The 27,951-nt window shown below is 37.4% G+C and overlaps 1 protein-coding gene across 1 annotated transcript in view; it reads right to left on the reverse strand.

The window, feature by feature from the left end:
• The window catches only part of katnbl1 (katanin p80 subunit B-like 1), a 47,612-nt gene that overhangs the window by 9,241 nt on the left and 10,420 nt on the right, over window positions 1–27,951 (reverse strand). Inside the window, exons 2-7 of the mRNA XM_039742068.1 lie at window positions 27,348–27,475; window positions 11,386–11,435; window positions 9,957–10,233; window positions 8,298–8,413; window positions 7,106–7,156; window positions 2,085–2,174 (exon numbers count right to left, since the gene is read on the reverse strand). Of these exons, the coding sequence (XP_039598002.1) occupies window positions 2,085–2,174; window positions 7,106–7,156; window positions 8,298–8,413; window positions 9,957–10,233; window positions 11,386–11,435; window positions 27,348–27,461 (698 nt within the window). The 5' untranslated portion in view covers window positions 27,462–27,475. The remainder of the gene's footprint in view (window positions 1–2,084; window positions 2,175–7,105; window positions 7,157–8,297; window positions 8,414–9,956; window positions 10,234–11,385; window positions 11,436–27,347; window positions 27,476–27,951) is intronic.

The raw sequence follows: 27,951 nt of genomic DNA on the forward strand, positions 1-27,951 counted from the left end.
CATGGATGTTTATAATGCAAACCTTAATTTTTCTAGATGACTGAAGTCCCAAATTATGGATATGTGGTGCTTAAGAAAACACATTAAAATGGTACCCAACCACAACAAAATGTACCCTCTGGTCAGTGTTTGGGCAGTGGCTTTTAGTCACCAATGTGCTCCAGTTATGCCATCTTTAGGTGTCTGACTAACTGAGTGACTCAATGGTGAAGTACCATGAATCTTTAAAAATTCTGACAATGACCTTCTTCAGGCATTTCGGTTGTTTCATTTGTTGGGACTTTGCTGGCACATTGCTCTGTTTACCTGAGCTTTCATACTTGCAGGATGGATGGCTGCCTGCACTTATGTTCATTTTATAAATCTGAGATACAATAAAATATTCCTTTGATATTAGAATTATGAATTTCTGTAAATGATCTTCACCTCACACTGTAACCCTTTCTTTTAAGTGTTTAAACCAATTTTGCCTCATCCACACATTGCATCATGATTTCCCAATTTGTAGTCTGACCCCTAGCCTCTCGTGTGGTTCCTTATCAAAAGCGTTTTGAAAAATTCTGATAAATAATATCACATGCACCTCTCAGATTATATTCTTTTGTTATTTCCTCATAGACATCTAACTAAGCTCATGCTGACTTCTCAATAATGCATCTTTACTCAACCTGTGTTGGCTAATCTTTTCTTCATTAATTTTTACATTAATGTACCTACTAGCAAAAAACAACTTTAGTAAAATGAGCACAATGGTACAAAGCTGGAATAGAAAGAGAATAGAAGTAAAAAACAGGAAAAGGCAATCTATATGTTATGATATTGGGATTGCAGAATATACCATTTCTATTAAAAGCAGAACCGATGGATAGAACAGAATATCTTCTTTTATATTATCAATTTTTCCCTTTGAATTTTGTTTTACTTTGAATTTTTACAAAAACTTTTAACACAAACACACTTGAACTGTTAAATTATTTGTATACATGTCAACGAGTCACTCATAGCCTGAATCCCCTTAAAGCAGAAGCTGCGGAGGTTCTGGAAAACAGACAAATGTCAATACAGATGCATGCAATTGCATTCTCATGAGATTGTGTGAGGTGCCCTTTTTAGGTCCGTGACTGAGGCTTAACGTTAGTTTAACATAAGGAGACATAAAATAATAAGGGTACATATGAAAAGCATCTACCTGGCACTTGACAGAAACCAGGGTAAAACAATTCATCAGGCATGTAAATATTTTGTTTGTGTTATGCTGGATACTGTTGTAACTTAAGTGTTCTCAGTGTAACACTGTTTTAAAGTGAAAATCACAAGACAGTAGGCACAGGCTAAGCATACATCATAACAGTAGTATAGCATCTTCTGTAAAACACCAGTCAGAATTAGGTTTTTGTGAAATGCCACGAACCATACACGTTATCAAATATATTTTATTTATTGAGCCATTGGCGTCTTGCACTTCCTCCTCTGTGGTGAATAGCTCACCAGTGACAGGTCAGCACCAATTGGTTGAATCCAGATCATGGAACCAAAATAAATGTATCCTGGTACACAGTGATTGCTTAGATTTTAAAGGCTGACATCAAACAAAAACGTCTCTCGTTCTACAATTACAAAATCACTAAGAGCCTCTTTAAAAGTCTTTGTAACTGATAGGAGTTATCAACTTCTTTGAACATAAAAACCTGACAAAAGAAGGAATTTACAGCATTCACGGATTTGCTGTTGTTATATTATAGTTTGCCATTACTTTTCCCAATGTTCTTCTTCTAATTGGCCACTCTTACTATTAAAACACTGATAGAGCCACTTTGGGTCATCTTTCACATTTTCAGCCATACACCTTAATCCACTATCGAGTTGACTTTAATTTCTTACAGCTTCAGAAATTTAATGTTAAAACATTTTCTTGAATGGCACTTGAACGGTTTTAGTTTAAAGCATATTTGATTACTACTTAACTATCTCTATTTAAGTTTGTCCCAGCTTATCTTTTTTAGATGTTGCCATATATCCTCAACATTTTCAGAACCATATTTAAATTTAAACACAGAAACAAACACAGAATTAAAGATGCTTACTCTTCAAATGAGCTTCTTAGCATATTTTTGACTAGTGGAAAAAGGTCGACACAGCAACCAACGGACATGCATGGCTTCTCCTCTTGAAGGCTGAAAAGCAATAAAAAACACAATTATTGCTACCCTATGTTAACTATTTAATCCTTTTCATTACTGACTTAAACTGAGCTTGGCCTTGACAGTTAAAATTTCAGAACTACAGTACAGGAGCAACAGAACCTAAAACCTGATGAGGAATGAATACTGGAAGTGGACACACAGATGACAATTACCGGTTTTGGTCAAAGAACATCATAATGTTAGACCATACTTTATGCATTCTATGATTGTCCTTTTTGTCTTCTCTACCTAAAAGATCGTTTTGGGTAACACGATCAGCCTATATGTTCTCATATTTCGCTCTAATTGGTGGTAAGCTTCAGCTCTGCATGAAGTTTGCCGACTGTTACTCAGTGAAGTTAGCACTTTAGATTTAGAACAAAAATAACAACCTACCTCTCATGTAATGTTTAACACTAGAATTACCAGAGCCTACGAAAAAACTCGTAATTCCGTCCCACCTTAAACTGCTTCTTAAATCCCTTTACACCTCTCCGCCAGCGTCCTTTGTCTTCTAAATGTGCTGATAAAGAGAAGCTAGGAGCAGCCGGCTATTCCATCCCCCCACCAATTTAGAACGTGCACAAACTTCAGCTTGATTGAGTATCTGGGAGTGAAGTGGAGTTTTAGAGTGGAAATAATAGATCGTTATTTGGAACACACGCATTTCATGTCTGTTCCGTTTCTACAGTAATCTGTGTCAACACATTGTTAAAACAGAAACGTTTTTTATATTCTAGTAGTAGATGACAAAATGTAGGCATAAACTATATAGTGTATGAAGCCTGAAGTCCAAATAGCAAAGAAACATTTTTACAAGAATAACACAATTGCGCTTTTATTCAAGAATATAACTGCAGAAACAAAAAGCCGCCTTAACATGCGACATTGACAGTAGTTTATTGTAACTTCCTCCGTGGTTCAATAGACTCAGCCCCCGCTTGGGAATCAAGAGGTCACGAGTTCGATCCTGTGCCCTTCCGTTTTGAGAAGTAAACTGCTCTTAGTCTTACTGTTTTAGAATAAAAGCATACATTTGATTTCAGTCTGTAACAGCCGGTGCAATTTATTTTCACTAAAAACGCGCTATAGCTCTGCAGTGTACCACGATGCATACTAACGCCAAACCCCCATCCCCGGGTTCTGACACACAAACGCTGGCGAAGTTGCCTTCTTCGTATCTCACCGTCACTTGCTTTTCTTTTATTCAGTTTTATTGAGTGTTCCTGCCAGTCCCTGCATGTTGCTGTATGCTGTTTCTTTTGTACTCCAGGACATGCAGAGGAGAGAATAGTAAAGAGCAGTAACTTCGGCGCTATATGCAATCATCAGACACTCCCCATCTGCCCGTTGTTTTGTTATACTTTTCAATACTTTTTATACTGCTCAAACGGGCATGCTCAAAAAATACACGTGTAATGCCACGAAAAGTGCATGCAGACACTTCATTTAGCAAACAAAACAAGTGCACTTTTATTCAAAACTACCTGTATAACCGAAGAAAAAAGAAAGCAAGTTACAGTAACTGCATGTTGCTGTATGCTGTTTCTTTTGTACTCCAGGACATGCAGAGGAAAGAATGGTAAAAAGCAGTAACTTCGGCGCTATATGCAATCATTAGACACTCCCCATCTGCCCGTGTCGTTCAAACACAGGAACATATATTGGTGTAAAAGTATAATAAAAGTGCACTTTTATTCAAGTGCACTTTTTCCATCGCTTTTCCTGTAAGAAGCAATGTACACACTTCTCTATGCTGTGGTTTCTATTACACACCTGAAAGAAAGAGACAATATATGTGAAAATATAATCGCACTAATGCAATATTATTTGAAAACGAACAGCGTCAGATCGGGTGTGAATTTATGCAGGAACTGGAAATTCTCTGATGCGGGACCTTCCCCCAGGGAAGAAAGTACAGTGTCAGGTGCTCATTCAGTGTAATAGAAACCATAGCACAGAGAGGTGTGTACACTGCAACAAGTACACGTGTCGTAAATGTAGGAAGGACGGTCCTTGGGTGTGTGGGAACTGTTAATATTTGAATGTGATGATTTTATATAGCACGGAATGAAAATCTGCACTTCTTAGCATTGCACCATGCAAGTTGTCGTATCAATCGCCTACTGTAACTTGCTTTCTTTTTTCTTCGGTTATACAGGTAGTTTTGAATAAAAGTGCACTTGTTTTGTTTGCAAATGAAGTGTCTGCGTGCACTTTTCGTGGCATTACACGTATTTTTGAGCATGCCCGCTTGAGCAGTATAAAAGTATTGAAAAGTATAACAAAACAACGGGCAGATGGGGAGTGTCTGATGATTGCATATAGCGCCGAACTTACTGCTCTTTACTATTCTCTCCTCTGCATGTCCTGGAGTACAAAAGAAACAATACAGACGCGCTATAGCTCTGCGCTGTACCACGATGCATACTAACGCCCCCCCACCCGGTTCTGACACACAGACGCTGGCGAAGCTGCCTTCTTCGTATCTCACCGCCACTTGATTTTCTTTTTATTCAGTTTTATTGAGTGTTCCTGCCAGTCCCCGCATGTTGCTGTATGCTGGATATTTTCACATGTATTGTCTCTTTCTTTCAGGTGTGTAATAGAAACCACAGCATAGAGAGAAGTGTGTACATTGCTTCTTACAGGAAAAGGCGATGGAAAAGTGCACTTGAATAAAAGTGCACTTTTGTTATACTTTTACACCAATATATGTTCCTGTGTTTGAACGACACGGGCAGATGGGGAGTGTCTGATGATTGCATATAACGCCGAAGTTACTGGTCTTTACCATTCTTTCCTCTGCATGTCCTGGAGTACAAAAGAAACAGCATACAGCAACATGCGGGACTGGCAGGAACACTCAATAAAACTGAATAAAAAGAAAAGCAAGTGACGGTGAGATACGAAGAAGGCAGCTTCGCCAGCGCTTGTGTGTCAGAACCCGGGGATGGGGGTTTGGCGTTAGTATGCATCGTGGTACACTGCAGAGCTATAGCGCGTCTTTAGTGAAAACAGCCGTGTCAGATGGGGTTGTATGGATTGATTCTGAACGCGACTGAGAGAATGAAAAGTGAATTAAAAAAAAGCTAACCTTTACAAGGATCATAAATTGCACTGGCTGTTACAGACTGAAATCAAATGTATGCCTTTATTCTAAAACAGTAAGACTAAGAGCAGTTTACTTCTCAAAACGGAAGGGCACAGGATCGAACTCGTGACCTCTTGATTCCCAAGCGGGGGCGGAGTCTATTGAACTACGGAGGCAATTACAGTAAACTGCTGTCAATGTTGCATGTTAAGGCGGCTTTTGTTTCTGCAGTTATATTTTTGAATAAAAGCGCAATTGTGTTATTCTTGTGAAAATGTTTCATTGCTATTTGGACTTCAGGCTTCATACATTATATAGTTTATGCCTACATTTTGTCATCTACTACTAGAATATAAAAAAACGTTTCTGTTTTAACAATGTGTTGACACAGATTACTGTAGAAACGGAACAGACATGAAATGCGTGTGTTTCAAATAACGATCTATTATTTCCACTCTAAAACTCCACTTCACTCCCAGATACTCAATCGAGGCATGAGCTGAGAGAAATTGCACGCTCTAAAGTGGTGGGGGATGGAATAGCCGGCTGCTCCTAGCTTCTCTTTATCAGCACATTTAGAAGACAAAGGGCGCTGGCGGAGAGGTGTGAAGGGATTTAAGAAGCAGTGTAAGGTGGGACGGAATTACGAGTTTTTTCGTAGGCTCTGGTAATTCTAGTGTTAAAACACACACATATCGCTTATTCTGTTTAGGTGCATTGGACTTTACAATTACCATTTGATAGGACTAATCAATGACGAGAATTTGGCCTCCTGCTGTGTGGTGCATGAATGAATTCACTTTGGTGTAACAGATTATTTTGTGGTGGTCAGATATACTGTATACATGATACTTTGCCAATAAACTGTCTCTTTCACAGAAACTGAAAAGAAAGCATAACTTAAATTTCATGTTTCATTTTGAGGTGTGTGATGCAATTTGACTTGTGTATTCTGAAAATTTAGATAATTTATTGAAAACTGTTGTGTTTTTAAGGAAAATGTGTATGTTCACTGCACAGCCAGAACTGCTACTAAGTGTTTTATTTCTATTTATTACTATTCATTTTCAATGCATTATTATGCAGATGCTGTATAAAAAACTATACTTTGTTCAAAATATCTAAGAATAGTTAATAAAAAAAACATGAAAATGTAATAAAAACCTGTTTATTTGGTGAAAAGTTCCACTTCATGCAGATAATAATTGCCACATTAATCAATTATCAACATAATCATTATTTGCAACCCTATTTTGTAAGTTTATATATTGAAAAGCAATAGTTTATTATAACAATATGATAGACAAGATAATGCTCTAAACCTCACCTTCACTATCCTGTAACTTTTATTCTGCTTTTTGCTTTAACTGATCCTTCTATCAATTTTCTAAACCATTTCCACTGGGAGTTTTTGTTGCTTGAGGTGGAGAGCAGTGGCTAAATGCCTACACTTGGCATTCTTGGTGACAAGGCAGGAGCCATACCCATCTATTTTATCATAGTTAAAGGCTTTTTACAGGTTTACATTGGCAGCATCACATTCTAGAAAACAAACGTGTTATTTTCTGGTTATGGCTTTAGGCTTTTGTATATTTCAACCCAATGTTATCTCCTTAATATTTATAAAGCAAAATAAAAAAAAAAATTAAAAACCCAATGTGAACACAAAACGAAAAAATGAGCCAAGTAATGACTAAAGTGTGACTAAAAAGAACCATCTTGTTTGGATTTAGATTACAGTTTAATCATCCTTATTCTAACTAAAATGATTCAGATGATGTACATCCCTGGTCAGTGACATTTGTTAAAAAATTAAGATTACCCTTACCTTTTAGTAATTACAGGTAAACAATCTACAAGCACTCCCGTATCCTGAATTCTGAAATCAGTAATTAAGAAAGAAAAGTTAAGTTACAAAGCAAAGAAAACAAGAAAACAGTAGTGGGTACTGTACATTTAAGATGCAGGTTAAAACAATGAAAGCAGGCCACTAAACCAATGCCTTTCCTCTAAATATCTCAATTTAAACAGTTTGATTTTGTATTTGCACTTGTAAACTTTCTACACTGCATTTCTGCCAAACCAATGACTCCTAAAATGCCAGACCAAATGAAATTTGAGGAATTATGAAGTGATATCATGGACTGATGATTCTGTTCCTGCCTTTAACAAGAACACAACAAAAAATAAGCATCTGTTACAAATATAATTGATTATTACATGAAAAATGTTACTGCCATACTGTCAAGACTGACCCTTACCAATAACAAAGCCAGTGGGACTTGCCTGGTGGCTTTTATGACATTCTGTTACTGCTTCCCTTTCAGTAACAGCACTATTTAGTAATAGCCTCTTGCTAATCCATTCTAAAATTCAACACAATTCCCTGGCACTGAAGTAATTATTTTTCTAATTGACTTACAGCTTATTTGCACAGATGAGAACATATTTTTGTTGCCATATAAACAAATATTTTTATTTCAAAGAGATGTTGATTTATTATCAATTTGGTTAACAATTCTTTATGTCACTGTGGGATAATTAATCAAAAAAAACCCCAAAACAATGCGTATCTATAGATCTTTCAAAGAATACAAAAATTTGTACAAATTATCCTCAAACTTAATCTGACATTAGGCAGAAAGGGCACTTAACAAGGCATGGATATAATTTAGTTCTAAATAAAAATGATTCAGGTCGGTAAAATATTAACAAAACCTAATCTGTCAAGTTTATGCCATCAAATTTTTAACTCAAAATGGAAACTTCAGTGGTCTGAGACTTTTTTGAGCCAAGCAAAATTCCTAAAAAAATCCTCTGCAAATAGTATTCCTCCAAAATATGTCCAACCTTCATATTTTTGTGGTCATATTTATTTTACTTAAAACAAATATTTACAGAAGGCAGGGGGCATACAGGGGGCTGTTCTTATATTATATGTAAGCATGTGCCAACGAGAACATCATTTCTAAACTTTAACAAAGGCACCTGCCATTCTGGCAACTACCATGTTTGATTACCTTATCAGGTAGGCAACAAGTTCACCAGCATTTCTCCTCCACAGAGTGAGAGCTACATTCAGTTTTAAGTTTCTTCCGAAGAGCACTTGTGTCATTGTATCATGATCTTTAGATATCTAGCCAAATAAAAAAAAAGAAAAAGAAGTTAAAGTAAAAACAAAGAAAATAAAGCAACAATGATGTGAATACTTTGTAAGTGAGAAATACTAACCCCCTTCAAAATGCTTAAAACAAAAAAACACAAACTTTACCTACAGTATATACCAAATCAAATGTAAAATACACAGGGGAAAAAAATTCTGCCCACTCCTATCACGGTGTGGTATGAAAGGAGACAACTAATAGAGCATTTCATAATAAAAAAATGCATACAACTTTAAAAAATTGCTAGGCATGAGCAACCTGCCTTGAACACACAAAACAGGTCAAACATGCAGTAGTTTATCTCTCAATGCTGTTAACATCATGAGTGCAAATCAACAGAACCTCATGTAAGAACATGATATTTTATTTGGAAAGTTAAATCTCTGTATTAACACAATGGATGTTCCACAACAGGCTGGAAGTAGCAATATAGCCTGACATACTGAAACCTATTTAATCCAATTTAGGGTCATGAGTGGCTAGGGGCTGTTCAGGCTGTAACCAATCATGGATGGTGTGGCAGTCCATTACAGAAATGTTTGTCAAAAATAAACTCAACAGACACCAATCAAATAAATGCACTGTATAGATAGATAGAAAAACAGTGATTTATTTCTCCAAAGGGGGAGCTTTATCTTTTCACAGAAATTACAATATATTAAAACAGTACATATAAACAGACCATGAATGCTGCATCAAACCCATGCAAGTAAAATTTTGGTGAGAGTGCATATTTCCTGTTGTACTGGTAAGTATACAGGTGAATGATATAGATTTTATCTGTGATACAACACGTTTTAAAGAACTACCATAAAATTAGATAAATTAGACATTCCTATTGACAAATGTCACATGTAGTCAATGAAGTAAAGTTGCCCAGTTAAAAAAACTTGAACAGAGGTTGACAAAGAAGATGGCTAAACCAATCAGGACTAAACCAAACAAGATCTCAAAAAACATTAATTTAACATCACCTGTGAACAGTCTGAGAACCAGGAAATGATCTGAGGTCTAACACTAGAGAAAGAATTATGTTCCTTCCACTTGTCATAAACACATAACTATAAAAAAAGGATATATTACTTCCTCTATGACTATCTGAATTGAACTAATCCACTTATTAACATATTTTCCTACCTTGCTTCAATGGCCTGAAAACATCTAGATGAATTAAGCTGGACTTAAAAAAGATAAATGAATATACCATTCCATTGTGGTAGGTAATCAAAGCTACTCAAAATTGCATTATGTATATGGTATGAAGTAACCACAGAAGACACCAGCTGGCAACTCATGCAGACTTGCCGGGTCAATTTATGGTTACCAGTCAAGCAGTAGTGAACCTTTACAGTCTAAAAAGAAATTAAGAGCCTTCGGAGGAAATAGAAAAATAATTTCATGCAGTACACATCACAGCTACTTACTGATCTTGGGTCCAAGAATTCACCAGCATGTACGTATGGGCATTACCTCTAGGAATTCATAAAAAAAGAATAAAATGACTGGTACATTTACCTCCGCCAAATAATCATTATATTTTGACACTGCTCCATCCATTTTAGTGGTTTCTCCAGAGCTCAGAGCTAATGAGTAGCGATCGTTGTGCAGTCGTTCATGTAGGCTACCTGCACAGGACAGTTCATTTTCCTTGTTTGCCATGTCACAGCCCCAGCGGACAAGGGGCTGCTTTAGTTCTGCACTGGTATGCACAGCCTGGCGCGTTCCTTTCTTTCTGAATACCAGACCTTTCTTCACCTTAAAGCTGTTATATATATTCAAACCAACTGGAGATCTGTTTATTAAGCAAAAAAGAGAACAATATTTGTATAACATGTCTATCTACATATGACCACATTTCCCTCAATGACAGCATTTGATAAGTGTTTTATTCTTGAATATAATTTTTCATGCATTCAAATGTCAGAACTATTTTCATGCATTCCATTAATTGTTGGGTCAGAACAAACAGGTGCAAATCCAACACAGTAGACACCATCACAATGGGAAATTACTGGTATCTCTCCAGCTTACCCAATTAAATCAGCATGAAGCAAATGCACTATAGGATGTGTTTGTGTAGGTCAACACATACAAAAATAATTTTTGAATTCTTCAGAAAAGGGAAAAGGAGAAAGGCAACTTGATACGTAACAAAAAAAAAAAAAACAGCACAAAGCAACACTTTTAAGGGTTTGAGGCCTTGCATTTGACTGTTATATACCTTTTAGCCATCTCCCAAAACAATTTTACCATTTCAGGTAGGAGCTTCCCCTTTACTGAATTATTTTTCCCTATAAGTGACCTTAAATGTTTCCTTTTTTGAAAGCAAAAGCTTTAAGCGAAACTGTTTGGATCTTTAAAAAAAAACAGCTATTCTGATTGATTACACTTCCTCAAATCTGCCACCATTTTTTTTTTTGTAAATTACTGGAGAGAATTGCTTGGCTATTTGCTCATATTCCAGCACCCAATAGATGTTTACCTTTGACACAAGCTCAGTGTTTATTCATTTGAACCAGGTTTCGGTAGGGGAGGAAAAAAAACTAAGTTGTTGGTGAGAACTGGGAGCCTTTCACAGCTACACAAGGGAAACATGTTCTAAAATCTTTGTGATCCTTTGAATGTTTTGTTTTTTAATTACAGCCAAAGAAGGTATTGTAGGTTGATAGTAGAGGAGTCCACTAGGCTGGATGCTGAGTTCTTCATCACTGCTAATCTTGGCAACACCACCTCCTGAATACTGGCCAGTGCACTAATAACAAATATGGTGAGAGCTGCACTAGACTTCCCAGCAGAAAGTTGTTTTCAAGGAATGAACAGAGATAAAACCTCAAGTGTTAAAACTACAAAAAAGGAATTCCACACAAACATGCCTTAAGTAGATATTCAAGTGCAATACATCACAAAACCTATGAGCAATTAGCCACATAAAGTAGCACCTCACCTTTTCTTTGTGGAATACTCTTCTTCTATTTCTTCTTTTAAAAAATATGCCTGCAGAAATGAAATGAATGTGAGTAGAAAAAGGAAAATAGTTAACAGAATAGTTAACAGAAACAGCACCAGAATTCAAACCTTGGCAACAATATGCCACAATGAGTCAATTCACCTTTCATTTCTTAAAAGAAAAGCAGGGTTTTAGTAAAGTATCTTAAGATAATGTTCATTAAATCTATAGATATACTGTATAATGCAAAGTTGACTGACTGACTGACTCACTCCCTTTTTTCAGTTTAGCTAAAATGTGGCAGGATGGTACCTTTAGGCCAGCAGGTATCCACTAAAGAAGGCCATTTCTGATATATTGATATTTAGGAGTAAACCACCACCACAAAAGGAATACTAAATACTCCAAAATCTTCAAAACGCCTTAACAGATTTGATAGAAATTCGGTGACGTTATAGAAAAAAGAAAATTACCTCACTTTTTTATGCATTTGTTGATACTTATTAATACTATGCTACATATATCCTCTGTGATGCACTTAAGTGATTGTTGGGCCATGCGAACAGGACTTAAGATGGCGCAGTGTCTTGGACATTTAAAAATATATGTGATGATGTTGCAAATGAAACAAAGTTCAGGAAAGCTTAGCTCAAAGAAGATGCAAAGGTCAATGGTTAGCAAGCACTGTTTTTTGCTGTTGAGTACTGGAACTCTTAAATGTGTAACGGTCCTCATCTTGGTTATCCGTTCTGCTCCGTTGATCACCAGACCCCATTTGCAGTGCTAAAAGCTGAACCCCCTCTCACCATACCTTTGATCGCGGTGCTCAAAATATTAAATATTAAATGCTAAAAATATTAGAGCTATTCAATCATGGTGTTGCAAACCACAAGGGAGAACATCAACCTTATAAATTGCCGCTTGAATTTTGAATTGGAAAATGCTCCACACTCTTCACATTAATACATCAGTGTAACACACAGAGTACCGGCGCTTATGTGCATCTACTTCAAGCAATGCTTTCCATATACATTTACATCTGCAGACTTTATAGAGAGACTACAAACAAGTGATGAAAAACACAAAAAGAAATACTGTACTTTAGTGAATGACAAAAACAAGAGAGTCATACATATAATTATATGCTCAAATTTTCCATTATTCTGGCTGATTACCCATTTCAATTCAAAGAAATACACTTTACGGCAAAATTTAGTTTTTTAAATAATCATCAACAAAAGCCAAGTCACTAGGAGAAGCAGGAACTGGTCTAAGGCAGGGTTTTTTTTTTCCTCATAGACAATCATGTACAGCGTGTTAAAGAGTAAGCAGCACCAGTCACAGAATATTATTATTAATTATTTAACTAATGCCTTTATCCAAGAAAACATAACATTTGAGTTACAATTAGTTACATTTATGTACATTTGTTTTTGGTTTTTCCCCACTGGAGCATAGGCAGGTAAAGTGACTTGCTCATGGTCACACAATGTTTGCAGACATATTTGAATCCTTAAGGCTGTGGGTTCAAGTCCTAGGTACAAAGCCTTAAACACTTCAAAACAACAAAATATGCTACAGACATTGAATACAGAAAAGCACTCAGTTTCACAGTAGATCTGATACACCCGATTAATAAACATCACTATTACACCAATTGTCTTAAAAAATTTCCCAGGCAATGCCAGTTAACACAGCTAGTGCTACATAAAATATTCAATGTGTAACTAAGGCCCTCACATTCTATGTAAAACAAAGATAACACCATATAAACAATACGGCAGATATCATAGCAAACTTTCTAAGCACTCACAGCATGTTTTCTGTTACACTGAGTGTAGCATGGACCACACTCTTCCTCTGTAAGCTCTGTTCTTGGTTATTATGAAAAGTCAAGAAAAATGACAACTTTTATTATCTAATTGAACAGATTACAATATGCAGGCCCCTTCTTCAGGTAAGATCACTTGCATATTTTAATCTGTTCAGTTAGCCAATAAAAAGTGTCATTTTGCTTGACTTCTCATTGCATCCATAATGACTAACACAGTACAACACCCTAGTACTACAGATATTCTCAGTTATTAAAAGCCATCATTCTTGAAATGTGTGACAATTCTGTGGCTCTGATCTGAAAAGGTCAGCATATAATATCATGAGCTGCCAAATCAATTTATGAAGTCAAGAAAATTTGTATAAAAAGAGCTTGCTTGTGCAAATTAACTCCATCTAAATATACACTGCCTTATTACTTTCCTTTCATTGCAGCATTTCTGTCACATAAAGCAGATAATGAGCCTTACATTACTCAAAGTGTTTCTGTGAACAGCCATATTGTGTGCGGTATAAAAAACAACTTTTGTCAAACACCAACTTCAAGCACTTCCTCAGTTTGTGGGCTTTTCACAATTGAAATCATTCGTTGCCATGAATCTGTCAAGAAAAATACTATGAAACAAAGTGGACATTATTAGCCACAGTCCTGAAACAACAGATATGTTATATTTTTTAAATCCATTTTTCTTGTTCATCCCACCAACATCCTGTTTGCTCCCAGCTGACTTTAACAATATAGTGCCGCTTTGTTAACTACTGTTTGCAGGCAACAATGTATTGTATAGTTAGCAAGATGGCACACCTGCTGCTCAGCTACACCAGCCAATTTCTCCTACGCTCTGAAAACCACACTTTGTGAATTGCTTTGCTTTATTAGTTCAAATATCACATAATGATATTTTTCTCTGAGGCTACCAGTGGTCATATTCTATTGAGGACAGCCATTTAAGATAACATAACACAACATTTTAAACTGTTGGACAGTCGAGGTGCTGGAGTTTATCCTGCAAGTGCTGGATAGAAGGCAGAGAACTGCAGGGCTCATTCACATGGAGTCAATCTACTCATCCAGCATCTCTTTGGAGCTGTGGAAGAACAACTCTTGTAAGTGGCATAGAGATTTTTAAAGACAAAAATCACAACCATAAATTGTAAACAATATTACCACACTGACAGACATAAGATCTAGAAATAATACACTGCAATTATATTTAACCATTTTGAACAGCAATGCTCCTGTATGGTCTGCTTTACTTATGGCCAGCCTATGACTACAAATCTCACTGCTGTTCAACTTAGACACCTGAATGACAAAATACATTCAAACTTCTTCATGTATTATTTGACAATAAAATTTTTAAATATTAAACGGTATATCTGTAACAGGCTGTATCATTTTTCAAAACTCAATGATTGAAATGTGAAACATCTTCCAGTAAACACACACACACAATCCAGTACAACACAGCTCCAGAAGTCAGCCAGGAACAGCCAATCAAACAAAACAGTTTCAAAGAGCAGCCGACCATGAAGTTGTGTAGACGTGTGCCATTACACACTACACAACATTTAATACGATTTTCTACCACAGTTTAAGTTAGCATAATCTTAGTGAATCGTGAACAGTCACAGCACACACGCTCATGACCACCTGTGCAGCAAACCCAGTGACTCAAACAAGAAACAAGTGATAACAGTGTTGTCAATTGCGCAAACAGAGGAAAAACTCATGGAAGTCTGGAGAGAGCACAAATGTCTGTTCAGTGTTTCATCTTTGTTGTGTCATCACAGAGTAGAGAAAAAAATACTGCACATAGATTGGCTGTTGCAAAATGTCAACTTTGGGATACTTTTGAAGCCCAATAAGAAACTCAAACTGTGATTCTTGTCGTGAAATATGACATCCTCCATTATAGCCTTAATGAAAAGCATGGGCATTTTGGTAAAGCACTACATAAGACTGAAAAGACAGGACATTAGGTGAATATGTGACCACTTCATTTTTGCCAATTTGATGATTAACACATATATAAAAGACAACTCTGTTAGTAATGGAACAAACAAAAAAAAAAAAATACCAAGAAGGAGAATGGAGTCATTGAAAAGAATCATAGAGTGGAGCGTCTTCACAATGAGGCTGAGTCGAGTAAATGTCAAGCAGGCAAAACAATACTGGGAGATCCTGTACAATGCAGTTCTGACCAACCTCAAATACAAATTATGACCCTAAAACAACACATCACACACCAAGAGATGCATTCTCTCATGAAAAGTTTCCTTGTGGGAAGGTCTTTTTGTTTTAGGATGTTCTCATTAGCAGGTAAAAATGTCTTACCAAGTTTTCCATCATGTTTACAAAAATACTACAACGCTACAGGAAAAAATGTTGATAGCAAAGCAGCACAAGACGATGGGCAAATTGGTGGCCCAATCACTGCTTTGGCCCATTACGGTAAATGAAAGCCAAAGACTACTATCCTTCACCATTCACCAGGAAAGAAGTAGTTTGATTCTTCTTCATATGACTGTCCAAAGCCTGCAAAATATAACAGCAATGCACACTTAACATACGTTCTGCAGCTGAGCTTAGTAGGCTGTGTTTTCTCTTATAATATATTTTAACATGTGGGGCTCATTTTGATTTTTGTAACAAGGCAGCAAATTGCTAAAAGCTACTTATCTTCTCATACAGCAGCATTATTTGGTTACACCAAATCATTGCTGAGGTGGTGCATTTAATTCTCTGTGAATGTGTTTGCTGTTTAACTGGTCTAAAACTTAAAGAACCTGCCTAAGGGCACACCTGACTCACCTCTCCTGAATTACCCAAACAGTGACAAAGGAAATATTAGCAATAGAAAGTGCATTGTAAATACAAGCACAGGAACAGACGGTGGAACTTCCATTTCACATTCTTACGTGCTTTTTCTCCCCTTAACAAGTCATTCTCCCAAATGTTAGAAATACAATCTAAAATAGTTAAGGACAGAAATGATTGAACAAACATGCTAGAAGAGAAACTTTCATTAATGAGTGTCCCAAATCTTTTTTTGTCTCTTTGCTTTTTTTCCCCCCAAAGTAATAATTTACTAGTTTGCTGAAATAATTCTGCTCCATTCCATTTTATCTATCAAAGTCAGTACATAAGCATTAGCTCCTCAAATCACTATCTCTGTTAAATGCCAAAGGAGTTCAGGTTAATTCATTTTGATTCTTCCTTTTTCAGAGCAGAATATACCCGTTTTAATTCAGAAATTCATCTAACCAAAAATGCACACAACACTCCAAATATGGTGGCATCAGAACATGTAAGTTGAATTCTTCAGTGTTTACACTTTTAACACTGCTTCACATTTAATTGCTTTTGCATGTTTTCTAGAGAATAAGAATTGTCTAACAACATCCACTCTTATATAAACTAGTGAGCCTTGTAAGCCAGGATATCAAAAGAAAAGAGAAATTTCAAATAAAAAAAAACTTAAACAAAAACAAAAAAAACAGCAATTAGCCACTGCAAGTGGAGGATTAAATTGATCAGCTAGAGATCAGAAGCCGCCAGTTTGCATCCTTAATTTGTTATTTACTGATCGTTGCCAGTTTTACAAGGTTGTGAAAGTGGGCCGAGTTCTGACTCAACTGCCCCCCTCTCCTGTAGAGATTTGGAGGTTTGAACCTTTAAGAGATCAGAGCCTTTGAGGAAGATAAAGCCATTTAGCTCTGATTTCTCTGAGGACACCTTTAACCTTAATGGCAGTGCCAGTCTGCTTCACCTGAGAACAGGACTATACACATACACATGAAGCACTCAACACAGTCCATTTACTAATGGGCTACAATATATGTACAAAGTCTGGAGAAGTACCATGTGATTACTGATCAGCAGTCATTTATTTGATTTCCAGGTAAGACAAGTGAAGTAGACAGCCACTAGCCACTAATGCTGTCTCCTATCTTGACAGAACACCTGAGTGAGGGTGGCATAGTGCTCTGAAATCATCAAATTATTTTTTATTTATATATCTATACTAATAAAAGGCAAAGCCCTCACTGACTCACTCACTCACCCATCACTAATTCTCCAAATTCCCGTGTAGGTAGAAGGCTGAAATTTGGCAGGCTCATTCCTTACAGCTTACTTGCAAAAGTTGGGCAGGTTTCATTTCGAAATTCTACACGTAATGGTCATAACTGGAACCTATTTTTTCGTCCATATACTATAATAGACTTCTGCTCGATGCCCGTGGGAGGCGGAATTAGTGCCTACCCATATAAGGCCGTCCGTCAGCGGCAATCAAATAGAAACACTGCCGCTAAATATTCACGGGTGAAGGACTGTGCTTATGCAGAGGAAGATGAGATGGTCAGGGTGGTGTTTGGCACAAACTCAGCGAAACTACGAGAGAAACTTTGAAGTGCCGGGTCTTAGCTAACATTAAATACAGCTGTGGAAATCGCACGAGATGGCACCAGCACAGCTGGGAAACTTTGATGCATGTACACCGAGCGGCTCACGTGAACTGACGCAGTGCAAAGAAAAAAAGCAACAGTTCCAAAGAGTGCTGAACAAAAACCGAGTTACACAATTGAGAAGGCAGCAAAAAAATATGAAACGTGCGATACATACAAGCATATTCATAAGTGCAGCTACTGCGGAAACAAAGCACACGGTGGAAAAAGTCAATGTCCCGCTAAAGGAAGATAGTGTAAAAAAAACCCGTGCATGCAGTGTATCACGTCTCAGATAAAGAGAAAGACAAGCTGCTTATTGATGCAGTAAGAAACGAATCGATGAATGAAACCTGTTATCTTTACAACGATTGACAAACACGGAATGTAACTTGAACACAACACATCCTACAAATACGAACCTGACTGAAAGAAATAATGATAATCAAATCCTTGATGACAGCAACACTCATAACACTCACAAAACAATTACTGTATATTGACAATCATGTTATGTTATTTTTAAAATGTTCCCTTTTCTTTTTCATAACTTCTTTAACACACTACTTCTCGCATGCGTGGTATATATATATATATATATATATATATATATACTGCTCAAAAGAATTAAAGGAACACTTTTTAATCAGAGTATAGCATAAAGTCAATGAAACTTATGGGATATTAATCTGGTCATTTAAGTAGCAGAGGGGGTTGTTAATCAGTTTCAGCTGCTGTGGTGTTAATGAAATTAACAACAGATGCACTAGAGGGGCAACAATGAGATGACCCCCAAAACAGGAATGATTTAACAGGTGGAGGCCACTGACATTTTTCCCTCCTCATCTTTTCTGACTGTTTCTTCACTAGTTTTGCATTTGGCTACAGTCAGTGTCACTACTGGTAGCATGAGGCGATACCTGGATCCTACAGAGGTTGCACAGGTAGTCCAACTTCTCCAGGATGGCACATCAATATGTGTCATTGCCAGAAGGTTTGCTGTGTCTCCGTGCACAGTCTCAAGGGCATGGAAGAGATTCTAGGAGACAAGCAGTTACTCTAGGAGAGCTGGAGAGGGCCATAGAAGGTCCATAACCCATTAGCAGGACCAGTATCTGCTCCTTTGGGCAAGGAGGAACAGGATGAGCACTGCCAGAGCCCTACAAAATGATCTCCAGCAGGCCACTTGTGTGAATGTCTCTGACCAAACAACCAGAAAGACTTCATGAGGGTGACCCAAGGGCCCCATGTCCTCTAATGGGCCCTGAGTTCACTGCCCAGCAGCATGCAGCTCGATTGGCATTCGCCACAGAATACCAGAATTGGCAGATGCACCACTGGTACCCTGTGCTTTTTACAGATGAGAGCCGGTTCACCCTGAGCACGTGACAGAAGTGAAAGGGTCTGGAGAAGCCATGGAGAACATTATGCTGCCTGTAACATCATTCAGCATGAGCAGTTTGGTGGTGGGTTAATGATTGTCTGGGGAGGCATATCCATGGAGGGTCACACAGACCGCTACAGGCTTGACAAAGGCACCTTGGCTGCCATTAGGTATCAGGATGAAATCCTTGGACCCATTGTCAGACCCTATGCTGGTACAGTGGCTCCTGGTGCATGACAATTCCTGGCCTCATGTGGTGAGAGTATGCAGGCAGTTCCTGGAGGATGAAGGAATTGATACCATTGACTGGCCACCACACTTTCCTGACCTAAATCCAATAGAACACCTCTGGGACATTATGTTTTGGTCCATCCAATGCCACCAGGTTGCACCTCAGACTGTCCAGGAGCTCAGTGATGCCCTGGTCCAAATCTGGGAGGAGATCCCCCACAACACCACCTGTCATCTCATTAGAAGCATGCACCGATGTTGTCAGGCATGTATACAAGAACACAGGGGCCATACAAAGTGCTGCGCACAATTTTGAGTTGCTGCAATTAAATTTTGGCAAAATGGACTAGCCTGCCACATAATTTTTTCACTCTGATTTTTGGGGCGTCTTTGAATTTAGGGCTCTGTAGGTTGATCATTTTCATTTCCATCAAACGATGTGGCATCCTTTCGTTCCTAACACATTACCCAGTCTATATCAGTATAGATATCCAGGAGGATTTCTTTTTCCCATTGAGATCTGATGTGTTTTCAAAGTGTTCCTTTAATTTTTTTGAGCAGTTTATATATATATCTACATACGCTCAAATAGACAAACCACACGCCGTGGTGCAATGGTAGAGGCTTCGCCTCTAGTGCCGACGTCAGAGGTTCGATTCCCGAGAGGGGGTGCACGGAGTATGTACGCGCACTTCCCGATTCATTTTACCCTCGCATCCCCTTGGTTTGAGACGTATGAAAAAATATGCGGTTAACGCAGAAAGACAGATCACCAATTGAAGCTTTATGAATAATGGATACTTTATCAATGATTGTTTTGGTAAAGCCATACTCAGTGTATTCATTAGATGAACGGTAAAAAAGTAAGAGCGAGGGGAGGGTGACTTATTGAGGCACGCAGACGAAACCACGATAGCACGCGGGCTCGATGTACTGTAGTGCGCGTCAACTCGATCTGAATTGCGCGATCACAATCGAAAAATATATCATTTCAAGTTCTATTTAGTCCATATGTGTCAAACTCAAGGCCCGCGGGCCACATCCGCCCCGTGTAATTATATCCGGCCTGCAAGATCATTTTATATATTATTGTTATTAATGGCCCGGGGATATGAAGTGCTGGTAACACAATAAACTACAGATCCCATAATGCAGCGCTTCAGCTGCCTTGCAACACTTACGCGTTAATCAAGTCTAGCTTATGATGCTGCAAGTTATTGCGAAGCTAGCCCACACGATGCCGAAGAGAAAAGTTGATTCTGAAAATAGAGCCTTTAAAAACCGATGGGAGGCTGAGTATATGTTTACTGACATTGCCGGTAAACCCACGTGTCTCATTTGTGGAGCTAATGTGGCTGTAATTACAGAATGTAATCTAAGACGCATTATGAGACAAAACATCAGGATAACCTGAAAGACCTGAATGCAATGCAGAAGATACAGAAAGCAGAAGAGTTAAAGAAGAATCTGACACTTCAGCAGACGTTTTACCCGTGCAAAATCACAAAGTGATTTCAAGTGAAGCTGCTTTTATGGGAGACACAAATGCACCAGTGCAACTTGCCCCACTTTCCCTGTTGCCAAGTAATGTTGAACCAAGTCGGCACAACGGTGTTCCCAAACACGCACTTTGCTGATAAACTGAGCGCACTGTGCACTGAGTTCGCACGGCGCTTTGGTGGCTTTGAAGAACAAAAAAAGAATTTTCAGTTGTTTCAACCCATTTGCCATCGATGTGGAAACTGCACCTGTGCAGATTCAGATGGAGGTGATTGAGCTGCAGTGTAATGGCACACTGAAGGCAAAGTACGATACTGCAGGGCCCGCAAAGTTTATTCACTCCATTCCGCAGAAATGCTCCAGCTCCGTCTACATGCGGCTCGAACCTTGTGCATGTTTGGTAGCACATATCTGTGTGAGAAGCTCTTCTCAGTGATGAAGACTAACAAAACAGCACACAGGAGTCACCTCACTGATGAGCACCTGCAGTCCATCCTGAGAATCTCCACAACACAGAACCTCACACCAAACATAAACGAACTTGTTGCCAAAAAAAGATGCCAGGCGTCCAGCTCTGATAAAATGACATAAGAGCAAAGACAACTGAATGATTTGATTTGTTATTGCTGAAAAGAACAAATTTTATTTATATTTCCAGGTTTTGTTATGCAGCATGTTCATATTTGAATTTGTATAATTTTGACAGGATATATTTTTATGGAGAGCAAAATCTTTTGGGATATTTAAAATTTAAGTTTATTTTTTATATAAAATTACATAAGAGTAAAGAAATTTGAATGTTTGTTCTTTTAATTTTTACTTTATTTCTAACTTGTATAATTTAAACAGGATATATTTTTATGGAGAGCAAAATATTATAAGTTATTTAAGGTTTGAGTTGATTTATTCCGGAATAATATTCCTGTCTGTTTTTATTCATATTTATGTTCAAAAAAGTTTTAAAAGTTTTAAAGTTTTAAAAGTTTAGTTTTAGTGTGTTCAATAAATGTTTATCCTGTTCGGCCCGCGACCTAAAGTGTGTTTTGGATTTTGGCCCCCTGTGCAATTGAGTTTGACACCCCTGATTTAGTCGACACAAATATCTTTGGTTGGAATGTAAGGCGAATTTACTCTTTACATTTCATGGTGAAGAAAAATTTATGCAATGATGCCTACATTTAACTTACATTCCTACCAAAGACATTTCTGTCGACTAAATAAAAATTCCTTCTATTTAAAATTTAAATAGAACTTGAACAGATATGATAGTTCATAATATCCACGCAGACTTGCATGTGAGAGCGGGAGTCATCCGTTTTAACAAGCAGCGTATTGCACTGATACGAAATAGCCTGCCTATTTAATTATTTAGTAATGGATAAATAATTTAAGATTTTGTACAAATAATGTTTTTCATTTTTCTTCCTTGATGGATTTCAAATACGAACCTAATTGCAAGAAATAATGATAATCAAATCCTTGCACACATCAGAGCTACAAAAATGTTAGAGTCGGAATAAAGCGTGTTCCTAGGACTGATCGCTGGCAAAATTCATTTCAAAAGACTACCCGACGGAAGCCTTGATAGAAGCGTGGTTTTGTGCAAACTGTCCAAATACGAACCTGATTGAAAAAAATTATAATCAAATCCTTGATGACAGCAACACTCTGTCACAAAACTATTACATTCACAATCTTAAAAAGTACTTAAAATACCACTTAATTTTTAAGTCTGGCCAATTTTAGCCAGGGATGATATTTTTGTTTCTATTTTGAATTGAAATGCAGTTTAAAAGCATTTTTTTTTTCAGAAATTAAAAGAACTTGAGTTTACAATATTCATGTCCATGTCTATTATTTGAATTTGTTGCCCACTAAAACCCTTTTAAATTAAAAAAAAAAAACATTTGCGATTTTGGGCAAATTTTCATATGTGATTACATACGATTAATCAAGATTAATTATTACACAGCCTCTAATTAATTAGATTAATTTTTTAATCGAGTCCCACCCCTAATATATATATGTAGATATATATACATATGTAGATTTGTGTATATATATATGTAGATATGTATATATATATATATATGTGTGTATATATGTATATAAAGTGGAACCTTGGTATACGTCCTTAATCCGTTCCAGACCCTTTGACTTATACCAAACAGGACGTATACCAAACAAATTTTTCCCATAAGAAATAATGGGAAAATGATTAATTCGTTCCCATGAAAAAAAATAAATTCCTATTGATATTGGCATATTATACATTGATGGGGTTTTATAAAATAATTGAAACACTGCTTAATACTAAAATACATAAATACAAAAGCAATTAGATGAAATAAATGAAAATTTTACCTCACTTTACTTTTTAATAACATCTTTGTTTTTCACAATCGGAGATACCGTCGTTCTCGGCAAACGGTATGCAACAGCCATGTCCCGGATACGCATACCACCTTCATACTTTTCAATAATCAATTCAAATTTACATGAAAAAAAAAAACACAAAATCACGTTGTGACGATGCAGGTTTGCTGTATGCTACCATCTGCTGCCGGGGAGCCCTTAAATCCTACACCGTCGGTAATGTGCCTCGCTGCTAACCTCATCGGTGACAACAAAGCAAGGGGATGGTGAAAAAGTGCAAAGTGCTTTTATTAAAACAATTAACAAAACAAGGTGTTCAAATTAAAGTGCAGTCTCCAAAGTTCCAATAAATAATCCATAAAATCAGAAGTGAAACGTGGAGGTTAAAAACAATAGAAAAAGTCTTCTTAAAAACAACAAAGTTAAAAGCAGAAAGCATTCTTTAAAAAACAAACAAAAAAAAAAAAAACAAAAAGCCCAGTGCCTGCTTCCCAACTGGGGAGTCGCCCTACTTGCAGCTAACCTTCGCACTGCCTGCTTCAGCCACTACATCAATACACGCTCTCGCTCGCTCTCTCTCTCGCGTCCGTTCTTTCTTTTTACTCCCCTTCAAGCCAACTCGCGCTTCTGTTCATCAAGCTAAGCAGCCCCAGGAACAATCATGAATGCGGATGGTTCCTCACAAGTGCACTTCGGTGAGAAACGGCCAAATTGCTAATCGCCCCAACAACCTTCAGCCACATAACCACCACGCCCCCTCACCAAGCTGCGCGGTGATTATTTATTTTAAAGCTGGACTTTGACAGGAGCTGTGGACCGCTATATCACACACGTAAAGTTCACAGAGAGTTATAGCGCGGGTTGTTCACTGAATGCTAGCAACTGGCGCACTAACGCTCGTGGGCAGTCGTGGCTTTGTCTCAAGAGAGGTAAACAAGGTTAGCATGCGAGTCGTATTCCAAGCAAAATTTTTTGTGTCCAAACAGGACATATACCAAGTTGGACTTATTCCAAAGCAGACGTATACCGAGGTACCACTGTATATGTATATATTTGTATATATGTGTGTGTGTATATATATATATATATATATATATATATATATGCCAGCACCACTCATAACAATGACAACACAATTACATTGTCAATCATGTTACGTTATTATTAAAATGTTTCCTTTTCATTACTTCTTTAACACACTACTTCTCCGCTGAGAAGCACGGGCATTTTGCTAGTGTATGTGTATATATATATATATATATATATATATATATATATATATATATATATACTGTATATATTTTAAACACATAAGGGCATGCTACTCAATCAAACAAACATTTACATTAAAATCAATAAAGACAAAAGAAAAGTAGACATATAAAGAAAAAAGAAATGCATAACAAGGTCACAAAAAGCATTGATTATAGTGGGTACCTTGTTCTAATTTTTGAAAATTTGAGTTTGTGTTATTAATATGGACAGAGGCTTCTGGACTTGTGTAAAGTAGATTAATTCATGATTTAAATAAACCAGCCATCGGGGGGATGGGGAACAGGTCAGTTCTTGTTCTCCCTTAGTGGCTACAATAGCAACAAATACTTGGGAACAGATAAAATAAACTTATGTTTGACAAATCCTAATGTGAGAAGGTCAATAATAGAAAAGAAAAAAATTATACTTGCACTCTTATATAGATTAAAAAAAAATGTTGACAGTGTCCTTTCTGGCCTCCACAGCCTCATTTCCCATCACACCACTATCATATTTTCCCCTGCTCTAACCTTGGCTCTTGCAGAGCTAGCAACCTGAGACAAAGCAGACACACTGCTGCATAAACAAAGGGAATGCATGTTTGCCCCAACAAAGTGATTTCTTCGTTTATCTCCTGTACAAAATATTGCATACAGCTCATTTGTTTCACCTTATAGCGACTTTTACACTTGCATTAGTTGATTTATATGAAACTGTCAAATTAACACTTCCTGCACAAAACAAAAAAACTAACCACAAAATTTATTCTTTTACATATGTGTTGTCTGAATTTTAAAATCGCTTTAAACACTTTCATTTCATTATTTCTTAGGGAATGGATGGTCCTCTTCTGCCATATTCACACACTATGGAACAGAAGTGTATTGTATGTTTTCCAGTGGGTAATTTCACATGAATGCTAGCACAACAAACCGGAGAAACCTTATTACCCAATTAGGGGACTTGTCACATAACATGGAACCACATTCAAATATTAGAAAATAAAAAAGATAACAGGTAGATCACAGAGAAGAGCATTTCTTTGTAGTCAACGATAGATTGGCCATCTAGCTTTGTGAAGAGGGTCACATGTGTGGGGCCATAAATAAGAAAGTTCAATATGGCGGTCGTTGTCGACCGTTATGCGTAGAATTTCGAAATGAAACCTGCTTAACTTTTGTAAGTAAGCTGTAAGGAATGAGCCTGCCAAATTTCAGCCTTCTACCTACACAGGAAGTTGGAGAATTAGTGATGAGTGAGTGAGTCAGTCAGTCAGGGCTTTGCCTTTTATTAGTATAGACTAGCAAAATACCCGCCCTTCACAGCGGTGAAGTACTGCCTTAAAATTTTTATTAAGAAGAAAATTAAACCTTTTTAAACTGAGGGAAAATATTCCAATAATTATTTGTTAAGGATCTCTTTGTATACCATTTTGTCATTTTGGCCCTCCGGTTGTAATATGACCAAGCTGTGTGCTGAGCTTACTCTTGAGCATGCAACGTATAGTTGGCCATGTGAAAAGTAATCTTGTTTCAAATCTCACAGCTTGGATTGCTGCTGTCATAATCAGTTTGAGTTTCGTGGTTTGTTTCAATTACGACAGTATTTGCAGGACTTGTGTTGAAGTGACATTTGGCATCTGTCAAGCGTTGTAAGCATACAACCGGTTTCATCAATAACTTCACATCCAGCTTTTGAGAGTTTAAACATTCATAAACATCATACCACCGAAATAAGTACGTACATCAGTTTTGGTTAGCGCAGGGAAGCCACCTACCAAATTTTGTGAAAATGGGGCCATAAATAAGAAAGTTCAACATGGCGAACATTGTTGACCGTTATGACTGTTACGCGTAGAACTTCAAAATGAAACCTGCTTAACTTTTGTAAGTAAGCTGTAAGGAATGAGCCTGCCAAATTTCAGCCTTCTACATACACGGAAGGTTGGAGAATTAGTGACGTTGGAAAGTTCAATATGGCAGCTGACAGTGGCGTCATACCACCGAAATAAGTACGTACATTGGTTTCGGTTAGCGCAGGGAAGCCACCTACCAAATTTCATGAAGATGGGGCCATAAATAAGAAAGTTCAACATGACAGACGTTGTCGACCGTTATGACTGTTACGCGTAGAATTTCGAAATGAAACCTGCTTAACTTTTGTTAAGTAAGCTGTAAGGAATGAGCCTGCCAAATTTCAGCCTTCTACCTACACGGGAAGTTGGAGAATTAGTGACGTTGGAAAGTTCAATATGGCGGCCGACAGTGGCGTCATACCACCGAAATAAGTAACGTACATTGGTTTCGGTTAGCGCAGGGAAGCCACCTACCAAATTTCGTGAAGATGGGGCCATAAATAAGAAAGTTCAACATTGCGGATGTTGTCGACCGTTATGTCTGTTATGTGTAGAATTTCGAAATGAAACCTGCTTAACTTTTGTAAGCTGTAAGGAATAAGTCTGCCAAATTTCAGCCTTCTACCTACACGGGAAGTTGGAGAATTAGTGATGAGTGAGTGAGTGAGTGAGTGACTCAGTCAGTCAGTGAGGGCTTTGCCTTTTATTAGTATAGATAAAAAGATTACAATATGCAAGCTTATGAGGCATCTCAGACCCCTTCTTCAGGTATTTTGCTTTTAGCACATGATTATCAGTGAGCAACATTTTCTGGTCACCACAATCTTCGTCTGCAACTACAATATCTCACAGACAGAAATTTATAAAGAAGTGGTTTCATTACCTATATGATGTGTCGGGATAACAGTGAACCCAAAATCTAGTATTTTGTCTAAGCTGATAATAAAAAAGCATAAAGCAATCTACAGCATATTAAAGTCCTGTACTTAGGGGTCTTCTTAATTTTCAAAAGCTAAATCCCACCCTGCTAATGACAGACATTCTTACATGTCCTAAATGCAGTGCTGTTCAACTTACCTCCTTCATGTTCTTGGTCCAGGAAGGCAGCATGTTTGATTTAGGACACTGGAAGAACCAAGCTTCCACAAGATCATATTCCCCTTTGTGAACATGATGATCTCCAGATGCCATAATACTCCAAAAGCCTGGAAGAAACACAGGTTAAACCAACTTAAGAAATGCAGGAGTTATGTTAGAAGGCACTAGAAATGACAGAGTAGTTGGATGCCACTCTAAGAAGATATCGGAAGCATACAGCAACATCCAGATCAGCAGTAACATGCTTTCTGTAGGACAGTAAAACATACAGTATCTCACAAAAGTGAGTACACCCCTCAAATTTTTGTAAATATCTTATTATATCTTTTCATGGGACAACACTGACAGTATGACACTTTGATACAATGTAAAGTAGTCTGTGTACAGCTTGTATAACGGTGTAAATTTGCTGTCCCCTCAAAATAACTCAACACACAGCCATTAATGTCTAAACTGCTGGCAACAAAAGTGAGTACACCCCTAAGTGAAAAATGTCCAAATTGTGCCCAATTAGCCATTTTCCCTCCCTGGTGTCATGTGACCTTGTGTTACAAGGTCTTAGGTGTGAATGGGGAGCTGGTGT

This window comes from Polypterus senegalus, chromosome 18, assembly GCF_016835505.1.
Source record: "Polypterus senegalus isolate Bchr_013 chromosome 18, ASM1683550v1, whole genome shotgun sequence".
Lineage (NCBI taxonomy): Eukaryota > Metazoa > Chordata > Cladistia > Polypteriformes > Polypteridae > Polypterus > Polypterus senegalus.